This window comes from Mercurialis annua, linkage group LG1-X (assembly GCF_937616625.2).
Source record: "Mercurialis annua linkage group LG1-X, ddMerAnnu1.2, whole genome shotgun sequence".
NCBI classification, from domain to species: domain Eukaryota; kingdom Viridiplantae; phylum Streptophyta; class Magnoliopsida; order Malpighiales; family Euphorbiaceae; genus Mercurialis; species Mercurialis annua.
The window spans coordinates 2,203,838-2,228,752 of record NC_065570.1 but is presented as its reverse complement, the minus strand read 5'-3'; the positions used below and the strand labels follow the sequence as shown (position 1 = coordinate 2,228,752).

The 24,915-nt window shown below is 35.7% G+C and overlaps 3 protein-coding genes across 3 annotated transcripts; 1 reads left to right on the top strand and 2 right to left on the bottom strand.

Annotated features, from left to right (window-relative positions):
* Window positions 1-8,451: 8,451 nt before the first annotated feature.
* Window positions 8,452-9,356, bottom strand: LOC126665435 (uncharacterized). The gene is made up of 2 exons (XM_050358254.2): window positions 9,215-9,356; window positions 8,452-9,134 (listed from the first exon to the last, which is right to left on the bottom strand). The coding sequence occupies exons 1-2, from the start codon at window positions 9,305-9,307 to the stop codon at window positions 8,640-8,642; spliced, it is 588 nt and encodes a 195-aa protein (XP_050214211.2). The 5' UTR covers window positions 9,308-9,356; the 3' UTR covers window positions 8,452-8,639.
* Window positions 9,357-17,891: 8,535 nt separating this feature from the next.
* Window positions 17,892-19,882, top strand: LOC126664984 (uncharacterized). Its single transcript, XM_050357627.2, has 2 exons — window positions 17,892-18,477; window positions 18,636-19,882. The coding sequence occupies exons 1-2, from the start codon at window positions 18,234-18,236 to the stop codon at window positions 19,685-19,687; spliced, it is 1,296 nt and encodes a 431-aa protein (XP_050213584.1). The 5' UTR covers window positions 17,892-18,233; the 3' UTR covers window positions 19,688-19,882.
* Window positions 19,883-20,020: 138 nt separating this feature from the next.
* Window positions 20,021-24,005, bottom strand: LOC126666335 (protein ROOT INITIATION DEFECTIVE 3-like). The gene is made up of 8 exons (XM_050359354.2): window positions 23,735-24,005; window positions 23,539-23,652; window positions 22,861-22,994; window positions 22,636-22,783; window positions 21,857-22,056; window positions 21,001-21,128; window positions 20,517-20,764; window positions 20,021-20,369 (listed from the first exon to the last, which is right to left on the bottom strand). The coding sequence occupies exons 1-8, from the start codon at window positions 23,942-23,944 to the stop codon at window positions 20,199-20,201; spliced, it is 1,353 nt and encodes a 450-aa protein (XP_050215311.1). The 5' UTR covers window positions 23,945-24,005; the 3' UTR covers window positions 20,021-20,198.
* Between the last annotated feature and the right edge of the window lie 910 nt (window positions 24,006-24,915).

Sequence of the window (24,915 nt, the reverse complement as noted above, 5' to 3'; positions counted from 1 at the left end):
TTTGATCATTCAGACTTAGTAACGCACTTGCCCATTAACAAAGCCCATACCTTAGAGGCCCATATCAGAATTAAAAATTTCAACATTCTCCCACTTGGAAGTTATTAAAACAATAGTAGATATAAATTTTATGATCAAATTCAAAATGCATTGTATATCTTATAGGTCACAATTTCTTACTTTATGCAACACAAGTGCGCATCAGAAATCATTTTTTATAACTTATAAATAAGTCCGTACAAATCTTTATATCTCGAAATTTTTATGTATCACAAGACATACAATCAAGAATTTAACTTTATGCCCCAAGCCTCTGCTTAAGATGATACATGTCTTAAGACTTTTAATAATGACATGTCAATGTTTATAAAGAAATATAATATTTCATACATAATTTCAAACATTCGATTAATTTGCACCAATGCACAAACATACAACAATATTGTACCAGTGTACAAAAAACAACGATTTCGAGGGAGAAGCCGAAGTTGGCTATGCGATCAACACATCTATTACCTTCTCTATGAATATGGTAGATGAAAATATTCTACTCTTTGTTCATCATGTTCCTCATCGCAACAAGAATGTTTGCATTAGCATTAACTCTGATATCGCAGCTATACTTCGAGCTTACTGTGTATTTCTAGGATTATGTTATGAAAGCCTCGATTCCATACAGCTTCCATACCATCGAGAGCACCCAAACATATTGACAATATTGACTTTAATATTACCCGCAAAAAAAATAAAATAAGAACTATTTGTTCATCATTATTACTCTACAATGGTAATTTAGTGAATGAAGTAATGCTTTTTAAAATACTTTTCCTAAAAAATTGAAGTTTTTTTATATAGTTTTATTAATTTTAGTTAACCAACAAAATGTAGGATGGAAAAAGTTTTGCATAAAAACCAATAATGTAGCGTTCAAGATCGGGACATATATGTTAATGTCAAATTATAAATTTTATATGAAGCAAGTTGCATGTAAAATTATACTAGCTGCTGCAGGGAAAAAATCAAATGAGTTAGCACGGGGAAAGCAATGGCAAAATGCATACTGGACCTCCAGATTACAATAGTTTTAGAATTAGGTCTATTCTATAATATATTTGATTATTAAACTTTAAATTTTATAGACGTTAGATTTCTTCATAAAAGATGTTTATAGTGTCGAGTCAGATTAAAAAAATTCACTCATGACTTATTAATAAATAAAAATAAAAAAATAGAATCCAATTCAAAAAAATAATTATAAACAAATACATACAAACTTTACTATAGTCGCATTAACGTGTAGAATACAATAACAAAAAAATTTAATATCTATATAATTAAAAATTTAATATTGACAAATTTTAAAACTCAAAAGTAACCATATGTATGCATATGCATGAAGTGCACTATAATTTAAGTCAATTTTGGTGACGTTTTGGGAGTTTAAAAATAATTTTCATCTTAAAAAAAATATTAGATGAGTAAGAATAGGATAGATAATGATTGGTGAAAGAGTGGTGGTCTCCTCCACCCAGAGAGTTGTTTATCGGACGATCTGCCGATGTTCATACTTGCTCATCTCATTACTAGTTGAGATAGTCAATTCTTTGACTTTTATACTGGCCGACTGGACTTGCTTTGCTGTGCTGACAAAATAATGTTTGATATTTTTAATTTTTATATTCTTCCTTAACTATTTTTTTTTGGCTAATATTTTGAAGTCCCTAAACTATAAATTTTTGTTTTATTAGTTTTCTCAACTTCTATTTAACTTTTTCGGATTTATAAATATTTAATATTTTTGGTTTATTAGTTCCCTAAATTATAAATTTTTAGTTTATTAGTTTCCTCAATCATGTCATGTTATTTAGTTTTTAATTTTTCTTTTATCAAAATATTTTTATTAGTGGATTTATAGTTATATTTTTAAACTGAAATCTAATATGAATGGCCTCCATCAATTCTATTTTTTATTATTTGTTTGTTTCATTTTTTTTATCAGAGATAAACCTATTCTATATTGTTATTAGTGGGGGTTAGCAGAAGTTTTTTTTTACAGGTTAAATCAAGTAAACAACGGTCTGAAAAGAATTTGAAGTTTGAATCCCCTACCTGATGTATGTTGAAGGACTTGGCCATTAGGCAAGCCTTCAAATGTCATTTCTCTTCGAATATATCAAATATGCGGATTTTTTTCATTTTTGGTTTAATTGTAAATTATTTAATTTTAATATTTTTTTAGTGGACTACTATTTACCGCCCCAAATAACCACCCACCGCCCAACTTTTGACCAAACTACCCCTAACCTATTTTCAGTTTTTTTTTTAAATCAATTCTTTCAATTCAATTAAAAACCCAACGAATATTCAAGCGGATTTATAATAAAAATGTTAAAATCGACTAAAAATAAATCTAACAATTAATCGGTTTTAAATTTGTTCATTTAAAAAATTTTAAATTTTTTTTTAAAATTTTTTAATGGACAATCGCCCTAAGATGGCGATGGTCCAATGGACCATCGTCCAGCTTTGGCGATGGTCCAATGGATCATCGCCAAAGCTGGACGATGGTCCAATGGACCATCGCCATCTCCTGGCGATGGTCCATTGGACCATCGCCAAAGCTGGACGATGATTCGCCAAAGCTGGACGATGATACCATCGCCATCTCCTGGCGATGGTCCATTGGACCATCGCCAACGCTGGACGATGGTCCAATGGACCATCGCCATCTCCCGTCGATGGCCCATTAAAAAATTTTAAAAAAAAAATTAAAAATTTTTAAATGAAAAAATTTAAAACCGATTAATTGTTAGATTTATTTTTAGTCGATTTTAACATTTTTATTATAAATTCGTTCGGATATTCGTTGGGTTTTTAATTGATTTGAGAGAATTGAATTTTTTTAAAAAAAATGAAAATGATTTAGGGGTAGTTTGGTCAAAAGTTGGGCGGTGGGTGGTTATTTGGGGCGGCGAATAGTACTACCCTTTTTTTATCAATGAGTTGTAATTCAAATAGTATAAGCGTTGAATATCAAATTGTTAAATTTATGGTTTCAAATTATCCCACAAACGCTCCCCTCTTCAATTATAAAAAAAAACAATCTTTTTTGATAAGTACAAAGGTAAATTAAATATCCTTAACCAACTTTAAGAAAAAGGAAAGAAAAATAGTTTATTACACCATAGTCAACTGGACTACACGTTAACTTAATTCTAATGGGCTATACCCGCTGACAATTAATTTAGGCTGATTTTATTCTGATTATGTCTTACAAGCCTTTCCCAAATTTGGACCTTCGGTTCATTAAAGATGGAATTAAACTGTTTACTATAATAACTTGATAATATTTATAAATTAAATATATGATTTTGGGTTTATAAAACTAACTAAGATTTTTGTAAATACATTGTTTTAATTTTATAATTTTATAAAAAAAAATGTTAATCTTTTTCTATTATCTACACCCGTTTATTGGTGTCGGATTGCCACCAAATTAAATAGAGAGATGCACTTTATTTTGCTGAATATTTTAGTATCTTTACTCCCTAGAAAATAAACAATTATCATCGTATATGTAACTCACTTAACATATATTTCAATTCATAAACTTTTATTAATATTATTTTAAAATTTAATAAATAACATTATACAATTTAATATGAAGTGTATTAAAAATAAACTAACAAATTCTATAAATAAATTATCAATATACTAAAAGTATAATAAAATTACACCAATTCATATTGATACTTTATTGATGGATACCGAATCCTACTGAAAGTATAATGGAGCCGAGTTGCAGGGGATCCACTCTCAGACGACGCCGGACTCCCCCTGAAGACCGAAAGATACGGAGGAGATGCCGAATCTCTAAGATTCGGTAATACACTAATAAAGACCGAATCCCACATGATCCGCCAAGAGCGCGTCAGGTCCGGGATTCGGGTAAACGACTGAATATGGAAATATTGTCCTATTTGGACACAAACACTACATATGGAAGGATAAGCTCTACTTTAGGAAGATAAGACTATTTAGGAAGACGTTCCTAAATAGGACTCTTATCAGATTAAGGTAGATCTCGACAAATCAGGAGAATCCCTACGATACGGCCGAATCCCTACAAAGTAGGATTCACCTGCCTAATACAACTCTACTAGGTATATTCGACTACTATAAAAGGAGCGCGAGGTATGCCTAGAATCACAATTACATTCACATACTCAAAACGCTGCTCAAAGCTCTAGACTGACTTTAGCATCGGAGAGTTAATCGGACAACCACCGTCCGGTTAGCTTCTACCCTGTTTTGCAGGTTCACTCACAGGTTCAGAAGGCAGACTCCATCAATTGGCGCCGTCTGTGGGAAAAGCTTAACTAAACTTCAAAAGAAGGAGCTTTTCTGAACTCAAAAACAAATCTCATTGAAGAAGATGACTTCTGAAAAAGTAAACCTGAAGAACCAAACGTCACAAAGAAAACGAAAAGCAACAGAACTCTCAACTCCTCCTCCAGTAACTTTTGACGGGGAGGACTTCGGGAGAATAGCCGAAGAGCACAACGAAGCTCTGGTAGTGGCCATGATCATCGAACATTGGAACGTTGAGAGAATCCTGATCGATGAAGGAAGCGCAATAAACCTAATAACAAAAAAGGCCTACGAAAGCCTAGGAGGAGACCTAGCGGAACTAAAGAGAAATGCCACGCCTGTGGTAGGATTTGGGGGCTTGCCGATTAAGCCCAACGGAACAACTACTCTTGACGTCAAGCTAGGAAGGACAAGGAAAAGCGAGGAATTACCTACACGGTTTAGCGTCGTAGAAATCGACCTGCCATACAACGCAATACTGGGGAGACCATTCCTCCACGACTCAGCTGCCGTAACAAGCATAAAGGCACTAACCATGAAGATACCGACGAAACAAGGAATTATCACGATACAAGGAAACCGAGCCGAGGCGAAAAAGTGCTACGAGCAAGCAATAAAAGAATCAGGCGAAGCAATGGCAATAGAAGAAATCCTTAATCACGACATCGAAGAAAAAGAAACAGCACCAGAAGGCGAAACAAAGAAACTCCAACTCGACGGGGAGAAAAGAATAAATCTCGGCGCAAACATGAACCCGAAGATCGAAAGCGAAATCACGGCCATGCTGAAAAACAACGTCAAAACCTTCGCTGCTAACGCATCAGAAATAGTCGGAATAGACCCCCAAGTCATTACTCATGATCTAAATGTAGCAGAAGCGGCGAACCCAGTGAAGCAAAAGAAAAGGAAATTCTCGGAAGAAAAACAGAAAATAATCGCTGAAGAAGTAGAAAAACTGGAGAAAGCAGGATTCATACGAGAAGTCCACTACCCCGAATGGGTAGCTAACGTAGTGATCGTAAAGAAAGCCAACGGAAAAAATAGAATGTGTGTGGATTACACCGATCTAAACAAAGCGTGTCCTAAAGATAGCTACCCTCTCCCAGATATCGATCAACTCGTGGACTCTACTGCTGGACACGCGATGTATAGCCTAGCCGATGCAGCTCAAGGCTACCACCAAATCCAGATGAAGGAGCAAGACCAGGAAAAAACTTCATTCATCACGGAGGGAGGAACTTACTGCTACACGGCAATGCCTTTCGGCTTGAAAAATGCTGGAGCAACATACCAAAGACTTATGAATTTCATGTTCAAAGACGAGATAGGAAAGCGAGTCCAGGTGTACGTAGACGACCTAATCATCAAGAGCGAGAAGGAAGAGACCCATGCAAAAGATCTGGAAGAAACATTCAACATACTGAATAAGTTTGGAATGAAGCTGAACCCCGACAAATGCACGTTCGGCGTACAAGGCGGGAAATTCTTGGGATTCATGATATCTCAAAGAGGAATAGAGGCGAACCCCGAGAAGATCAAAGCAATTATGGACATGAAGGCACCAAGAAGCATAAATGAAGTTCAAAAACTCAACGGGCGAATCACAGCACTAGGTAGATTCATGTCTTGCTCAGCAAAAAGATGCTTGCCTTTCTTCAAAGCCCTCAAAGGAACACAAAAATTTGAATGGAATGAAGACTGCGAGAACGCCTTTGAAGAAATAAAGAAGTTCCTCGTCACCCCTCCATTGCTAAGCAGACCGCTGAAAGGGGAGACGCTATACCTATACATCAGCACCACGCACGAGACCATCGGGACAGTGCTGGTAAGGGAAGAAGATAACGAGATGAAGCCAATCTACTACATTAGTCGAGTCCTGAAGGGCGCGGAGACACGATACCCCGAGATCGAAAAAATGGCACTTGCCGTACTGACCACAGCTAAAAAGCTGAGATACTACTTCCAAAGTCACAACGTTGTGGTAAGGACAAATCAACCATTGCGAAAGGCGATCCAACGACCAGAAACCTCCGGAAGATTAGTCCACTGGTCCATCCAACTCAGCGAACACGACATAAGATACGAACCTCGCCCAACTCTGAAAGCACAAGCTTTGGCGGACTTCGTAGCAGAAATAACTCCAACCGAGACTGGCCAACCCAAACCAGCCTTGGTATGGGAACTCCACGTAGATGGAGCATCGAATGAAAAAGGAGCTGGAGCAGGAGCCATCCTCAAAGGACCCGAAAAAATCAAGATCGAATATGGAGTAAACATCCAATTCGCCGCCAGCAACAATGTAGCTGAGTATGAAGCCCTAATTGCAGGCCTCGGCCTCGCATTAGAAATAAGAACGGAAATCCTAAAAATCTATAGCGACTCCCAGCTGGTGGTAAATCAGGTCAAGGGAGAATATCAAGCCAAAGAAACAGGGATGATCGAATACCTGAGTCAAGTCAAAACACAGCTTCAACAGCTGGAAGCACAAGGAGGACAATGGGAAATCATTCAAATCCCGAGAGAGGAAAACACCGAAGCTGACGCCATCGCCAAATCAGCGTCAGAACTCGGAGATCTATTCACTAAAATGCAGCTAAAGGAAATTCTCGAATCACCAAGCACCAGAAAAACAGAAGTCATGGCAATCGAGGAGGTCGACTCCTGGATGACTCCACTGATCAAATATCTAGACCGCGGCGAATTACCAACAGACAAAGTCGAAGCCATTCGCACCATCAGAAAATCTGCCAACTACTCTTTTCACAATGGAGTTCTTTACCGAACCTCATTAACTCATCCATGGTCTAGGTGTGTCTCGCCTCAGACAGGAGAATCCATCTTAAAGGAAATCCACGAAGGAATATGCGGTGCGCACGAAGGAGCAGTTACCATAGCAAGAAAAACAATACTCCAGGGATACTACTGGCCGACCATCAAAGAAGACGCAAAAGCATTAGTCAAGAAATGTGATAAATGCCAAAGACACGACAACATCAGTCGTGTACCGGCAGTGCCTCAAGGATCAATGGAAAGCCCATGGCCGTTCGCCACTTGGGGGATTGACATAGTTGGACCGTTCGAAACGGGAAAACATCAAGCGAAATTCCTAATCGTCGCAATAGAGCACTTCACAAAATGGGTAGAGGTAGCACCTGTCGCAACCATCACCGCAGCCAAAGTAGAGGAATTCTTCAAGAACGAAGTAATATGCCGATTCGGCATACCCCACACTGTAATAGCAGACAACGGCAAACAATTCAATTGCAAGCGGTTCAAGGCATTTTGCAAAGGACTAATGATCAATTTGAAATTTACTTCGGTGGCGCACCCCCAGACAAACGGAATGACAGAAGTCACCAACCGAACCATAGCACAAGGAATAAAAAAGAGACTTTCTCAGTACAAGGAGAACTGGGTAGAAGAATTATACAGCGTTCTATGGGCATACAGAACAACTCCTAGAAAAGGAACTGGCGAAACACCTTTCAGGCTCGCCTACGGCACTGAAGCAGTAATTCCAGTAGAAATTGGCATACCCAGTATCAGAGTAAACTATCTAGAAGAAGAAACCAACGAGGCTAGAACAAGACTATGTCTAGACCTACTAGAGGAGAGAAGGGATGAAGCGGTAGCCCGAGCCGCTACATACAAGAAGCAAGCCGCAAAATACCATAACAAAAGAATGAATTTTAGAGAATTTCAAAGAGGCGATCTGGTCTTACGAAACGCGGAAGTTGGCAGAGGAAACGCAGGAGTAAAGAAAATGCAAGCTAATTGGGAAGGCCCCTTCATCATAGAAGAAGCTACTGGCAAAGGCGCATATAGACTAAAGACAATAACTGGGTCCATGGTACCCAGATATTGGAATGTAGAACACCTGAGAAAGTATTATCAATAAATTCATGGCTTGTACTTATTTCCATTTTTGAAATAAAAGGCGATTTGGCGAAACAAACCTTATAGGCTCGCTCGAGACCTAATACATACAATTTAACAAGAGTCGTTTGAATCTTAGTTAAAAAATAATTTAGACTCGTCCGAGTCAAATAAATAAAAGGATCCATTCGAACCTACAAATAAATCACACCAGCAGAAGTTTAGATTAACTTCTCAAAATAACAAACGAGTTTAGATTAACTCTATAACTAAAGAAAAGCAATGGTCAAAAGATCATTATATTCACAGAAGAAAAATTACAAAGGATCCGCCACGATCCAATACAAAAAAAAAAGGCAAAAGCAAAAAATACAAAAAGGAGAAAATAAAAACTAAGCCTTATTCAAAGCATCTTGCTTCTGCTTATCAAGCTTCGCCTTCACCTCCTTCGCCAAAGAAGCAGGATCCAACTGATTGACTCCAGAAAGATCGACGCCAGGATTCTGCTCCCGCAGCTTTGCCCCGATCGCCAACCGGTATTGTGTCATGACTTGGGAATAAAAGCTCCCAGAGTCACCCAATCGCCGGCGGAGACGCCCCTCTTCTTTCTTCAGATCATCCCTCTCCTTAGCGAGAGCACCTGAAGAAGATTGTAGAGACTCGACTTCCTCGGATAAAGTTCGAACCCGAGCCTCTAAAGCGGAAATCTCCCGAGTCTTGGTAGATACGGAGGACCTCAGCTGTTGGATCAGACCAGTCGCCTCGCCAGCCTCCTCCTCCATCTTTTGTTTCTCGGAGAGCCAGGATTCGGAATCTCTCTGAAGCTTCTTCAATTGATCCACCGCATCCCTTCGGCGGCGCTCCAAAACAGCGATGGACTGGACCACCTGCAAAAGAAAACAACAAATAAGAAAAACAAAAGAAAAAAGGAGAAGCAAATCATAATATAAAAAAGAAAGAAGCATACCGAAAAACCGCCGAGACAGGCGAACTCAGCCAAATTATCGCCATGTTCGCGATCAATGGACTCAATGTCCTCTTTTATCATAATATTCTCCATGCAAGCATGAAGAATGGCGACGTTTGAAAGACGAGGCGGATTTTGCGCGTCCGCCCAAGCAGCAAATCGAGGCGCCTCCTCAATAGACACCCCAAAAGATTTCTTCTTCTTGGGACGCTTGGTAGAAGCCCCAGCCTGGTCCTCAGCAGGACGCTTCTGGCCAGCAGTAGGCAACCCCTTCAGAGAAGGACCTGACTCCTTCGAAGGAAGCAGAGGCGACTCGGAAGTCGCAGCAGGAACTTGATCGCCAGAAGCGGGATCAAGATCAGGATTCACCGAATCAGGCGTCGGATTCGGCACGGCGATTGTAGAGGGATTAGGAACGCCGCTGGTGACCTCGCCCATATCTACAGTCATATCGACATGAAAATTGTCAAGCAAATGTTCAAGAGAAGTCGACATCCTACAAAACAAAAACATAACAACAAAAGATTAGAAAAAATACCTTCTAAAGGAAGACCCGCCAAAAGTATCTCACGACGACTCAAATACTGTTCTAAAAGAACGCTGTACTTGGGCTTGTCAAAACGACAATCCGACAGCAAAGACTGGGCGAAGTCTTTCTCCCCATCATCCAAATCAGGTACGTTAGTAAGCGAAACCTTACTAGAAGTAAAACTCCGCGAAAAAGAGGAGAAAGAAGAGTGCTGAACCAAGAAAAACTTAGGGGTCCAACCCTTCAAAGAAGAAGGAAGACTAAAAAGGGATCGATTCGGTCGACCACCAGCAAAAATAAATTCCTCACCCTTTCGGCGGGAGAAAACATAAAAATAATTAAAAAGAGCAAGCGAAGGCTCCTGCATCCGAACCCTACACGATTCCATAAAAGAACAAAGAAGGCGAATCGCGTTCGGATGCAGTTGACCCAAAGGAACACCTAAATTATGACAGACCTCTACGATTAAAGACTCTAAGGGAAACCTTAGACCCGCTAAAAGCTGTTCATGAAAAATTACTATCTTAGAAGGCGAATCCGTGCTATGATTCGCCCGATACGATTTCGCCGGCCTCAGAATAACATACGACCCGGGGAAGCTAAAATCCTCGGCATAACCGAGTATCTGCTCTCTTGACAAGGAGCTCCGGGTATATTCTAGCTCGTCACGAGCACCCTTCGCCCCCTCAGTTACTTCTGACATTTTAAAATTTTTAAAATGGGGGGGAAACACGGAATGATGATAAAATTAAAACTCTAAAAGATCAAAAGAAGGGAAAAGAAGGAGAACAAGACGGAGAACAAGACGAAGAACAGAAGAAATAAAATGAAAACTGAAAAACTACCAAGAAATTAAATTAGAGAAAAGGTAAAATACCTCGCTAGCAAATACGCAGGATCAAAAGAAAGATAAGGAGCAACTTGAAAACGAGGAATCTTGACAGCAGAAGAAGAAAACCCACAGAAAGCTTGAAGAAATCGAAAGTCTAAGCAGAGCGCAGAGAAAGCAAAAGTTGAAGAAAGAATAATTGAAGAAAATGAACAATTATATAGCCTAAACCAAAGAAACTGAAAAGACGAGATCCCATAATTACAAATAAGGACTAACTAATGGCGCACGAAGACACTTGTCCTTCATCCAGTCATAACCGTCTACGGATGGACAACACGTGGCAACGCAGAATCTCACTAAAGATGAAACGCCGCCCACAAACATATGAAACGACTCGCCCGGAATACAAAACGACTCGCCCGTATAAAAGAACTCAGCTCCAAAAGAGCTAAAATCCACTAAGGCATAAATGCCAAACTACTTCAGCTCACTTGCGGGGGGGCTAATGATGGATACCGAATCCTACTGAAAGTATAATGGAGCCGAGTTGCAGGGGATCCACTCTCAGGCGACGCCGGACTCCCCCTGAAGACCGAAAGATACGGAGGAGATGCCGAATCTCTAAGATTCGGTAATACACTAATAAAGACCGAATCCCACATGATCCGCCAAGAGCGCGTCAGGTCCGGGATTCGGGTAAACGACTGAATATGGAAATATTGTCCTATTTGGACACAAACACTACATATGGAAGGATAAGCTCTACTTTAGGAAGATAAGACTATTTAGGAAGACGTTCCTAAATAGGACTCTTATCAGATTAAGGTAGATCTCGACAAATCAGGAGAATCCCTACGATACGGCCGAATCCCTACAAAGTAGGATTCACCTGCCTAATACAACTCTACTAGGTATATTCGACTACTATAAAAGGAGCGCGAGGTATGCCTAGAATCACAATTACATTCACATACTCAAAACGCTGCTCAAAGCTCTAGACTGACTTTAGCATCGGAGAGTTAATCGGACAACCACCGTCCGGTTAGCTTCTACCCTGTTTTGCAGGTTCACTCACAAGTTCAGAAGGCAGACTCCATCATTTATTAATACTAAAACAAAAATAACAACAAATAAATATTGCACACATCAACCTTTTTTTTAGGAAACAAAAACTATATTAATTTGAAATATCATACTACAAAGGAAAAAATAAAAATTTGGAACATCCGACTTACAAATTGAAATATCAGACTTTTATTTTTATCACTACAAGTAAACTGAAATTGAACTTCAAGTTTTACCACATTTTAGCATTTTCACCACGGCCTATGCCACGATATTAGTGAAGTATAAACAATAATATCTCTCCATTTTTTTTATGCTTATTGTATTTTTTATGCCACAATCTATGTCACCGCCGCAGTAAAGCATGAACTCTATTTTTTATTCTTTATTTTTAAATATAATTATTAAAATTGAAATTTTATAAAATTAGCTCTTGGTAAAGTTTAATCCTTGCTGATTTGTTAGATAGTATGAACATGACAAGTGAATAGAATAAACATTGATAACAAGATAGATGGAACAGCTGCAAAAATTCAACAATAAAACCTAAAACCCACCAGACCCAAACTCCAATTATAAATGGCCAAGGCCGAAAGCCCAATGATAAACAACAACTAGGAGTGTGCAGTATTTGGTTAAAACCGAATTAATCGACCGAACCAAACCAAAATTTTAGTTCGGTTCTGTTTTTAATTAATTCGGTTCGGTTTCGATTTTTATTTTTTAAAAGTTTGGTTAGTTCGATTCGGTTCGGTTTTGGATATAAAATTTCCGAATTAACCAAACCGACTGAAATAACCGTATTATATATATTTATAATGTCATTTTTATAATTTTTTTAAAGAGTTAAAGTAATTTTGAATTGTTTTTAGAATTTAGCTACTAAATCACCCTGAAATTATATAATAATAATAGATTAGAAATTAAAATTAGTATATTTTTATTTTATTTTATTTTTAATAATTAATTTTAATAAAATTCGGTTATTTCGGTTAACCGAAATAACCCACCGAACAAAAATATTATTTCGGTTCGGTTTTGATTTCAAAATATTTTGGTTCGGTTTTGGTTAATTTGGGTTCATTTTGGTTCAGTGACCGAACCGACCGATGCACCCCCTAGCATCAACCATCACAAAAGATAGTCAAATACCGAGTTAGCCAAATTTTCGAGTTAGTCAGTTAGTGAGTACAACCCTTATCTAAGACCTAGAGTCATCGTTACTAAGTTCCACCGAGATAACAACTGGTCGAGTCCAAGTTACCTCGGGATTAAGAGCACGTACCACACCTTGACAAGAAACATCTCCCGACAACAAGTACCTCTGATATTATGCCGGTGTATCCCTCAACAGACAGCGGCGTACGCTCGATCCCCTAATAACCAAAGCCGTATCACCTAATGTACACTCTCATTGCCATATCATTGTTAGCTATAAAATTCCAAAAATTGATAAGGTTAAAGTTAATGCTCTTTTTCACTCTATACTTTACATTCTTTCACTTCTTATTTCCACTTATACTCATATGACCTTCGGAAAGGTGTCTCAAAATTTCATTCCGACATCCTTATAACCGTTACTCTTTTGCATCTCAAGTGAGTTTCAAGAATTGCGTTCGGCCCAAGACTTACCTAAGTGATTCAGGAGTTATCAAACATGAACATAAAAAGTTCTTAACTCAATTTTTTAGGAGGAAAATAATAAATATATGATGTTTTGAAGTAGGGTCGTAGCCACATGATGGCTAAGAATCTTTTTTTTTTCAAATTACAAATATCTTAAGTAATTTTTTTTAAAATTTTGTTATATTATTTAGATAATTATTATATATTGACTCTCTCAATTTCAATGAATTTTAAATTTTATATATTATAAGATTTTTTTTTTAATTCTCTTTAATTTCAATTTTTGGCTACGTCCCTGTTTTGGAGTGATTAAACATAAATATATGAGCAATGACGGGTTGCTTTTAATTTCAACTTTCAACTTTTTCTTCTTTGATGCATTCAATAGTAGGCTGATTAATAGTTTGAGCTTTTTTTTCCCAAGTTAGATTACAAAGTAAGATACTCAGCAACCTAAGTATTCAGAATTAAATATCGGCGAAACTTTGCTTTTATGTGGGCTTTTAGTCACCGACTAGCATCTAATTTGACATCCTTGTATTATTCTTATACATCAAATATAGTTGTTAAAATAGGTGAGACTTTGATGATAATATACTTGTTAAAATAGGTGGACAAACTCTAATAGAACGGAAAAAATATGTTTCAACACCAGTTAAACTAAAGTCATATTTGTTTAACATAGACGAGAGTCGAGGCTTTGATAATAATATTTTAATTTAAGCTGATCTAAAATTTATACATTATTTAATTTTTATTTAATCATTTTCTATTTAATTTTTTTATTCGATTCTTCCATATAAAATTTATTGGCGGCGAATTTAAAAAACTTATATAGTGGTTCGTGCATCTATTGAATATTTGAATTATTAAAAAATATATAAAATTCTAACTATATGATATTGACTAGTTTTATTATAATTATCCTGAATAAAATTTATATTTTTTTTAGATAAAATTTATATTCTTAAGATATTATATAATTATATTTTGGGCTCGCACTATTAGACACATATATATGTCATTAAACATCATTCTATCACTTATTGTTCAAATTATAATGAGATATTTGTATTATTAATATTTAATTACTTTTTAAAAAATATAGTATTTTTTATCAATATTCATCGTTTAAGTGTAAATATTTGTGCAATCAGATTAGTGAACAAAACCAGTGGATCCGGTATTTCCTGATGAAAAATGATTGGACAGTGGGGTACAGAGTGGAAGCAGTCGAGTGAGGTTAGCATTACCCTAGGACAAAAATGGTGACTGGTTACCACGTTATATAAATCAATTAAAAAGACACACGTGGAATAGATGGACCCATGTCAGTTGGTATTATTACCTAAACTAGAGTTCTTTCCCTCTTCATCCAAAAGTAAGCCCTTATTCTTTCATCATCAAAAGCTACGGATAACCTGCGTGGAACTAGTCTAAACGCTAAAGCGTTTTTAAGTGCATCAAAAAATTACGGATTTAAATTCCGATTTCGTAATTAAAAACTAACAAATCGAGCTTATAAAAATCATAAGCTATTATTGGCCAAAAAAAACTGCGGATCAAAATCAACATTTTGAGGGTAGAGGTATATTTACGGTTTGATGTTTGGAATTAATATTCCAACTAATTCAAATCGAGTCTGATAGAGTACATTAAATTTATTCTATATTTATAACTTAATTCTAAAATCTCCGGTTAAAAATAAATTCTTTCAATTCAAAAGGTTAACATTTTACTATGCATATAATTTTGGTGTGGGTTTTTAATTTTTTAAAATTATTTTATATTTGGAACTCAAATCTAAAATTTACTGTTAAAAAAAGTTATTTCAACTCAAAAGGTTGGCATCTTGCTCTCAATTATTTATGCATGTACATAAGTATGGGGTTTTTTTTCTTCCACTTTTGATATATACAATAATAATAAATATAAAATATAAATTAAATTATGAACTTCAACATATTTTATCGGATATGAATTATTATTTTTCTACAATTTAAAATACCGAGTTATTTTTTCATGAAAAAAATAATATTAATATTGACATTTGAATAATTTTATTTCAACATTCATGTCATTATTTTTCTGACCAAAAAATTATTAGATGTTTTTTTTAATAATTGAAAAAATAGGAGTGTTTGTGGGAGAAATTAAATGCATGACCTTAACAATTTGCTGTCCAATTTGAGTTATAATTCGCTGGTCTTATTAGGTGTTTTTAATTGTAAAGAAATAATAGTTTATGTTATGTAACGTCAAATTTAAAGTTTTTGATCCACGTGAAACACACTAAAATATACTCCCTCCGTCCCGTTTAAGAAGGAACATATCCCATTTTTATTTGTCCCATGTAAAAAGGCCATATTGTGTTTTCTGTGCCAATTTATATTAAACTTCCACTTTTATCCTTTAATTATTTCAATATGCATTAAATGCAACTCAATTTACAATATATTTATTCTATTATTAGGAGAAACTATATTAATTAATAGGAATAAACATAACAAAATAAAATTATTTTATTTTATTAATTTTTATACAAAATTTATTTATCCCTTCTTAAACAGTACGGAAAGAGTATGATTTTTTTTTTACAATCGAGTTAACCAGCAAAAATAGTGTTATAGATTGCTAGCATATAAAATTTGGATAAAGTCATTGAAATTACCACTAGATAGTAGATGGCTCATAGATAGGGCTCAGTGATAAGCCTAAGCTTAATTATAATTAAATGATGGTCACCAAATTATTCCTAATAATTCTTTTAATCTTGAAACTTTTCACAGTTAATTTGCTGAGCTCATGAATTTGCAGTTTATGAACTACCCATTGTTTAATTAGGACAAAAATATGGATTGCATCACCCACATGGAGGTAGTAGTAGCTAGCTCACACAATCCATTATATACTAAATTTATTTAATCTTAATGACGATCTTGGTGGTTATTAATCTTTTTATATTTGAATTTAAATACAAAACAGTACTTATTTTTATATAAAAAAACAGAAAAATCAAAAACTAAACTCAACAATCTAATATGAAACAGACAATACAATGTCTGCTTTGTAAATTTATTCATGAAGATAAAAAATAAATTTTCAATTGTTTTATTAATAAAATGCAACATTCAATCAGTTTTTTTTATTACCTCCAAATTGATTTTTAATATTAGAAATAATTAGCATGGTATGACATTCAACCACCTTAGTGGTGACTAATTATAACTAATCAAACTAGGCTTAAATTATCCAGCCTGCAACAACAACAAAAATTAAAAATCGAATCAGTAAACAGTCAGCTTCTTAGATGACGCAGCAATACTAATTAGCAATGGCTGAATTTTGACAAAAGAATTAATAATATAAAATTGTATAATTACAATATTTGACCAAAAGAGAAAGTTGATTGCGAAATCATCAAATCAAGAAATGTAAACAATCACCGCCCAAATATGCACCACCACTCTCTGCGTATATGTTTAGGGCCCCATCGGATAAAAACATTTTCCTTATGAGGCGGGGCACATTATTTTCAACTAAGTCATTATCATATCAAGTTGGTTGATAAGGAAAAGGGTTGGTTTAGATAATTCTAAATTAGTTGAGGACCTTTTTGGAAATTATCCGATGCAACCGATATGTCATACTTCCTCCGTTCAGTAAAGCTAGACCAAGTTTTTATTTCGAACGTAATAAAATATAGGCTAAATTAGTTAAGGACTTCTTTGAAAATTGTCCAATACAACCGATTTATTACATTAGTATACGGGAAATTCTTCATGTGCTGACTAATTTTACTCTTTTATTTTTCTTTTGAGGAGATTATTTTTTCAATTTAAATTATAAATAATGTCTAAAACATGATCTAAACATTTATAGATTTTTTGAGATAATATTATAAATGAAATGATATGTCGGTTAATGAAATGATACGTCGGTTGCATTTGATAATTTATTGAGAATCAATGAATAATTATTATGCCTACTGTGTCACATTATCTGTATCATAAACTAATAGTATGTGTTGATTTAAAAAAAAAAGGAAGCTAGTTATAGTCTAAGTATTACAAAAAAAATCAAAACTTATAATATTTTATTGATTTATAGTACAAATCGTTTATCACAACACATGCGTAAAATAATTATTCTAAATTCGTTAGATTAATTTGGAATTTTTTTGAAGACAATATCTTAAATTTTTCCTTTATTTTCATTGCAGCATCTAATTTAATTCATAACTATAATAAATGTAAATTATAATTCTATACTAAAATATCTAACACAATTTTCTTTCAAATTTGAGTTTATTGAAAGATATATCTAATAGAAAAAAAAATACTTTTTAATTTATTTACGCATAAGAGGATAGTGCCAACATTAATATCAGATCGTATATGACGTCACATAACGCTCTCCTATAGTATTAATTATTATATTAAAAATTTAATTATGAATTAAAATAAAAGTACCGTACTCGGCAAAAGAGAAAATTAAGGTACCGTGAGTGTAATTTTTCCAACCTCCTTTAACATCAATAATTGAAACCTAGCTTGATTGCTCTCTATAAATCCTGAAGTTCGAAGAGTATTTTGGAATTGAATTTTATTATTGATGCAACTTTTACTAAAGAAATAGACCACAACACATTAATAAATAAATATATATATAAGGTTGCCACATGAGCAGCTGTTATGCTGATTCATCACAGGCATCAATCCAAGCTCAAAGCAACAGACATTCCCTCTTATTACAGTTACAAATTTATTACAGTAAAACCCCTCAAAATAATATTATTATTCTGATACTTTAATTTTACTTTAATATTGCCATTCAGCTCCAAAAATTACAACTTGCAACCCCACATGAAACTAAACAACAAAACAACATTTTCTTCTTCTTTCGGAGAATCCAACAAACCCCTACTTACTCCTCTCTTTCTCTTCTCCGTCGTCTAATTCAATTCCATGGCGTCCCTTCACGCATCCGAGCTCGAATCGGCCGCTACCGACTCCGTAGCTTCGTCTCCTCGGTCCGAACACTTCGGTTCTCATGACTCACGTGTCCGATTTATGTGTAGCTTCGGCGGTAAGATTCTCCCTCGTCCCCACGACAATCAGCTCCGATATGTCGGTGGGGATACTCGCATAGTCGCTGTTCATCGCTCCACCACTTACTCCGCCCTCCTCACCAAACTATCAAAACTATCAGGTATTTCATGTTTTTTTTATCAGAAAAGCGCTTGTGTCAAGAATTAAACCAACAACTTTAACAGACTGTTGTTGCTGCTGCCGAGCGCTTATACTATTTGAACTACAGTTCGTTGATCGGATCTTTAGATATTAATCCAGTTTTCTTTTGTTCATCAGGTAGTTCTAATGTGACCGTTAAGTATCAGTTACCGAACGAGGATCTTGATGCTTTGATATCGGTTACTACTGATGAGGATATAGATAACATGATCGAAGAATATGATCGTGTTTCTTTAAATCAGAATCCGCGTTCAGCTCGACTCAGGTTATTTCTTTTCTCGAAGGAGGACGATTCAAGAACGAGTAGCATCAACTCGCTTCTTGATGGCTCAACAAACAGAGAGCACTGGTTCTTTGATGCTCTTAATGCCGGGTCCAGGCTCGAGCGGGGACGATCTGAAGCTTCTTCCATTGTTTCTGAAGTACCGGATTATTTATTCGGATTGGATAATTCCGATGAGACCGCGATGAGAACCGAGTCAAAGAATAAGACTCGTTATTTTTTGCATGATAATGTGTCAGCTTCGGATCCGGGTTCTCCTGCTCCGGTTATTTCTTCACCGTTTTGCTCTTCTTCATCGGCTGTTCCGACTGTGCCTTCTATTCCTGATCTTCCACCGGTGAAAACTAAGGTTGAAAATATGGATCCATTCTTGCGAAAAGGTCAAATTCCGGTTGAAACCCCATCGGAACCGATCGAACAGCCCGTTTCGCAGCCGGTTATGTATTCGGGTAACAACCAAGGTATGCATTATATGCCGAATGTTCATTATCCGGGTCATGCTGTCCAGCAAATGCCTGTTTATTATGTTCCGGGTTCGGTTCCTCCACAAGGTAATGTCCAAGTCCAGCCTTTCCAAATGCGGCCTCAGTATGTTCAACAATATCCAGTATCAACGGGTCAATTGCCTATGGGGTACCACCCACAGATTCCTGGTATGGGTCAAGTATATGGTGGGGCAGGTATGAGGCCCATGACGGCTCCAATGGATCCATATGACGGTGGACGAATGGTTAATCCTGATGGCGTGACTCAACAGCTTTACTATGGAGTTAGAAATGGAGCTCCAGGTATGATTCCGGGCTATCCGGGTATGATGTTGCCGGGTGGGGAGGAATTGCAAAGGACTGCCTCAGATATAAATCAGGGTCGGGTATCCCAATCTTGATTATATAAGTGCTTTGCTTAGTTTAAAATATAAAGTTGTTTAAAGGTTTAATGTTTGTTTATTATGTGCTAAAATGAGCTTGTATGTTGTAATTATGTTTTATTTCATGTGTGGTGAGAGAATATGGATTTTGCAAGAATTCTGTACAGAAAACTTAAATCTGTTATAAATTATAATGAGTTTCCTTCAATATCATACACTTTTCATCACAATTTCATGAGCATTTTAATGATTTTTTTAATTATGAGTACTTTATAAAGATGAAATGATTGCTAAACGACACCTTTTATGCATTAAACGTGATATTAGAAGAAAAACGATAATCGATAAATATAAAATAATATAGGGTTATTTGCATATAGAATCCTGGCAAAAAAAATACCAGGATAATATATGTGGTGGGAAAGAACTGCAAAAGTGGCGCTCAATTCCCTGAATCATGTTCAATGATAAATATACATACAAAATTTTGAAGCTCCTTGATTTGGAAAAAAACACTACTAGGTTCAGGTTATGTTTTGATTCGTTTCATCGCCTTATCTCCTTCCAATACCCAATTTACGCACAATCCGTGCAAGTCGCCATATATTTTCTTCCATTCCTGAAGCTTTTGGATATATTGGGTGCAATCACGCTTAAGTCTCTCCACTTCCATTTCAGATGCAGCAGCAGAACCTTGTTGCTGTTAGCAAAGCAAAAAGAATTCAATCAGGGCAGCGAACAGTTTCCGAAGCATGAAAGCAAAAAGAAATCAACGTGTCCAGTTTCGTTTTACAAACAATTTACGTTAAGAAAGCAAATTAGGAACACTAACTGAGCAGTTAAAAACCTTTAAGCCTTCAATTTGATTAGCAATCACTTGTGAGCTGGCGTATAAATTATCCAGTAGATTGTTGCACATAGACTGGAGTCTAATGACTGCACTGGTTCCGATATTTTTCTCTGTTGAACTGATGTATTTTTCGAGTGGAGGTGATGCTAATGATCCGCGCTTTCTTGAGAAAGCCTGCATGCTTGATGATGCTCTAGGATTCAGGTATAGTGGCCGCCTAACAATTTGGATGTTATTCACGGGACCTGAGGAGGGCGTTAAATCAGCTAGCAGTAAAACCTACATGCATAGCCTATCTTCTTTCATTATCATACATGTATGAAGGCATAGCAGTAAAATTCAGGATATTAATCTATTTCCTCCATGTGGTTAACTTCAAATCTCTTCCACGGACAATAAAGCCAAGCAGCTTATCTAACAAACAACATGTATGAAGGCATAGCCGTAAAATAGTATGCAATCTAAGAAACATTAGCCAAACCTTTTGCATGTTTAAAGGTGCGAACAATGTTATGGCTCCTGGAATCCCAAACTCGAATGATGCCATCCTCTGATCCAGCTAGCAATAAATTTCCATTTGCACTAAAAGCTAAGGAAGTAACAGGCTTACTGTTCAAAAAAGACGGTTTGTCAGAAACAAAAACAAATCTTTGCAAGAATTTTTATGTTGCCACCAACAAAAGTTTCACAAATAAGACACTTTAAACTCCTACTATATACAGTTCAGCAATAGACTTGAAGAGAAATGCTGAGTGAGACTGAATCTATAACATTAAAAGCTTCCAATTTTCAGCAAATTGAAGTGAAAGTATAAACCAGCCCATCAAAAGACGATTTGTTACTATCTTTCCTGAACACATTTGTCTAGCATTAACATCTTGTAGCAAGACACATAAGAGCAAGTATTCTTTAAGATGGTCCTGTAAAAGTGAAGACACAATTATTTTAAGTAATTATACAACTTATTATTTGTATGGAAGCAGCGATTTTCCAGTTTTAAAGGGTATTATGTTGTCTCATTATTGAACTTATATCACGCAATTTAACTAAATCATGCAATAAAAAGGTCATAGAAACCAGAAGGCCTAAAATGTAAATGACTGTAATATGGGGAAAAAGCAGTTGAACCTTGCATAAAAGGATATCAATAATCAGCAGCATGATTTATGCCTAATAGAATGACCAAATGCTAAATTGTAAGCACCGCATAATTAAACCGGAACATCATACCACTTGTGTATAGGCGTTGAAAGAGTGAAATATTTAAAACAAAAAAACTAGAGACTAGAAGGTGCACTATATGTTTGATATGTATAGCCATTAATTAAATCACGAACCTCTGACTAGATAATGAACCAATAATATGCAGCCAATTACTTTTGCTTGAGGAACTATCAGCATTAAGTGCCGCAATGTATATCTTTCCATCTCTACAGCCAGCATAGAAGACATGTTCGCCAGGGTCTAATGCAAGAGAATCAATGATTGAAGGAAAAACAATATTTCTCAGCAATCTCTTCTTAGATAAGCTCCACACCTAAGACACGACATGCAAGAGTTAAAAATCAATAAAACAATTAGGGAACCGTCAAGCAAAATATGAGCATTTAAATATTTCCAATGTTTTTTTGTTAAAAAATTGCTTATAATACAGGCTGCATAATATACGGAGGTGAGATGAATAGCAATTAAAAAGACAAAGAAAGACTTTTCACCAACAAAGAAAACATATCTCTTGAGATGCACATTGCTTACATGATAGTAAAAATATCGCATCTTTATGGTTGGCCAATGGAAGATCCAGTGTAGTTATAGCAATATGATTTGAAAGCATCTGGGGAAAAGTCTTATTGTTCTGGTACAGTCATTTCCAGTTCTAGTACTGATAATGCCGTAGGTATCAACTTTATATACCGAAAGTTACTCCTATATAGCATGGTTACAGCTATTAGCGGAATCAAGCAATAATTTCTTTTTCAAATAACAATATACTTATGTAGACTCCATTTAAATGAAGTATCAACTGTAAATATTACATTTCTCATTTTGTTGAACAGCTAAAGCAACAATGAACATAGCTAGAAACCAATCAACTTAAAGAAAGAAAACGCCGAACCTTGCACGTTCGATCCTCAGAAGCTGAAACAATAATCGCATTTCCACCCCCATAACCTGTAACTACATCAGTTACACACAAAGTATGCTCGGAGAAGCTGTGTTCATAAAGCTGGCTACCCTGCTCCATTTGATAATCATCAAATAACCTGATTCATGTAAAAAAGTTATGAAATATTGACTAGTTACTTAACTATAATCAATATAACCGACAAAATATGCATACATGAGAAGTGACCAAACTTTAACAGAACCATCCTCTGAACCAGAAACCAAAAAGGAATTATCCTCGGTAAACACCAAACACGTTACAGCCCTATAATGAGCTCGCCATTTCTTAAGCAGTCTACCAGTTGTAACCTATTGGTCAATAAAACCACAACACCATATCATTAAAGATTATCACAGCTAGGGGTGAGCAAAAAACATGCCGGCCGAAGTAACCGGCCAAATCAATGAATTTCGGTCGGTTTGGTTTTAAGATTAAAAAAATCGATTTTTCGGTTATCGTTTCGGTTTGAATTTTAAATTTTCCAAACTAACCGAAACAAACAAATTAACCAAAAATTCGATTTTTTTACTTTTTTCTCATACTTTTGTTGGTTTTAACCGAACCGACTGAATTAACCAAAAATTTGAATTTTTTTGTTTCTCATTGTTTATCGGTTTTAACCGAACCCACCGAATTAACCGACCTATTAGGTCGGTTTGGTTTTGAATTTTTTTTTCCATTTTTATTGGTTGGTTCGGTTTTCGACTAAAATTTCTTATTCAGTCAGTTCTATTTTTGCTATCAGTCAAACAATTAATTCGGTTAAGGTGTTGCCGGTTAGATTTCGACCCAATGCAGACCCCTAAATTCACAGCACCATCAATTTAGCTCAGGTAAAGTTGAAAGTTTTACCTCCCAAAGATAAATATCACCGGATAATCCTCCTCCGATTAAATAAGTTCCTTCTCTGTTACAAATAAGCGGTTTTATCGGCTCTTCCGGGAAGCATTTCACCTCAACTTGAGGCTGTGGAGTCACATAATGCGTTCAAATTAAAACAAATATGTCCATATATAGAGGAAGTACAATTACGAGGACTAAAATGTACCTTTAACCATGACCAATAAAGAATAGAGCCAGATGAAGCGTGAGCGTCTCGGAGCTGAGAAGAAGCAATGAAGCCGGAGTCTATGCAGATAAGTCCGTGAGGAGGAGAGGCGCAGCTTTTATAATGCAGTTGCTCGGCGCCTGTTCGTAGGTCCCAGCAACCAATGCCGCCGTCGATTGAGGAGGAGGCTATTACTAAATCTTCTTCCATTGGAGTAGCGGTGGACGTACGGCGGAGCAGCGGCAGTTTCAGACAAAAGAAGACCTTTTATTTTTATTTTAGGTTTAAAGGGACCAATTTGGGCCCTTTTTTTATAATATTTAAAGCCCAGGTTTGGCCCTTATTTAATTGTTTATAAGATAGCCCAAATCTGTTTGGCCCTTATTTAATTGTTTATATATTTTTGGACTCCAATTCTTTTGGCACAATTGGATTATATATATAACAAAAACCTCTGATATCATTTGATAATACAAATTCTTGTTGTACCTGTGTGAGAGAGAGATATATATATATATTTTAAATTTGGTTTAGGAATCAAAACAGGAAATTGCAGCTTTTTTTTTCTTTTTGAAATCGGATTAAAACAACCTACTCTGCGGTTCTGGTTTCAATTTTCGCCGAATTCAATTTTCACCTGAGTGATTCGATCTGATTTCGACTCTAAAATGGCCAGTGGCCAGGAATAGTTGCGGCCATATCTTTTTGTTTTTATGCTTGAAATAAAATAGTTATAGTTTTTTAAATGAGAAATATTCTCATGAGTCTTTGAGACGAAGTAAACTAAACTTCGGATAAAAAGCCCAGCACTCTATCGAAAAAGAATAGAGAAGAATTGTTTTAAAAGAGGAAAAAAAAGTTATATATTATAAATTTAAAATATTATTTGATGTTTTTATCAGTTATTTGATGTAGTTATAAGAGTAAAGTACTAGAAATTTTTGTGGGTGTAATTGATTTTATATAGGTGGGAATATGACAACTCACATGCATATAAAATGTATTCGAACAAAGGATTAACGCGCTCCCTAAACTTGTGACACGGGATCATCTAACCCAATTTATACTTTTTTGAAAAAGTAACCCAAAACTCTTCATTTTCGGGTCAAATAACCATAATTGTATTTTTAAATAGCGTAAAAGATAAATCGGAGGTGAGGAATGCAAAAAAATAATTAGAT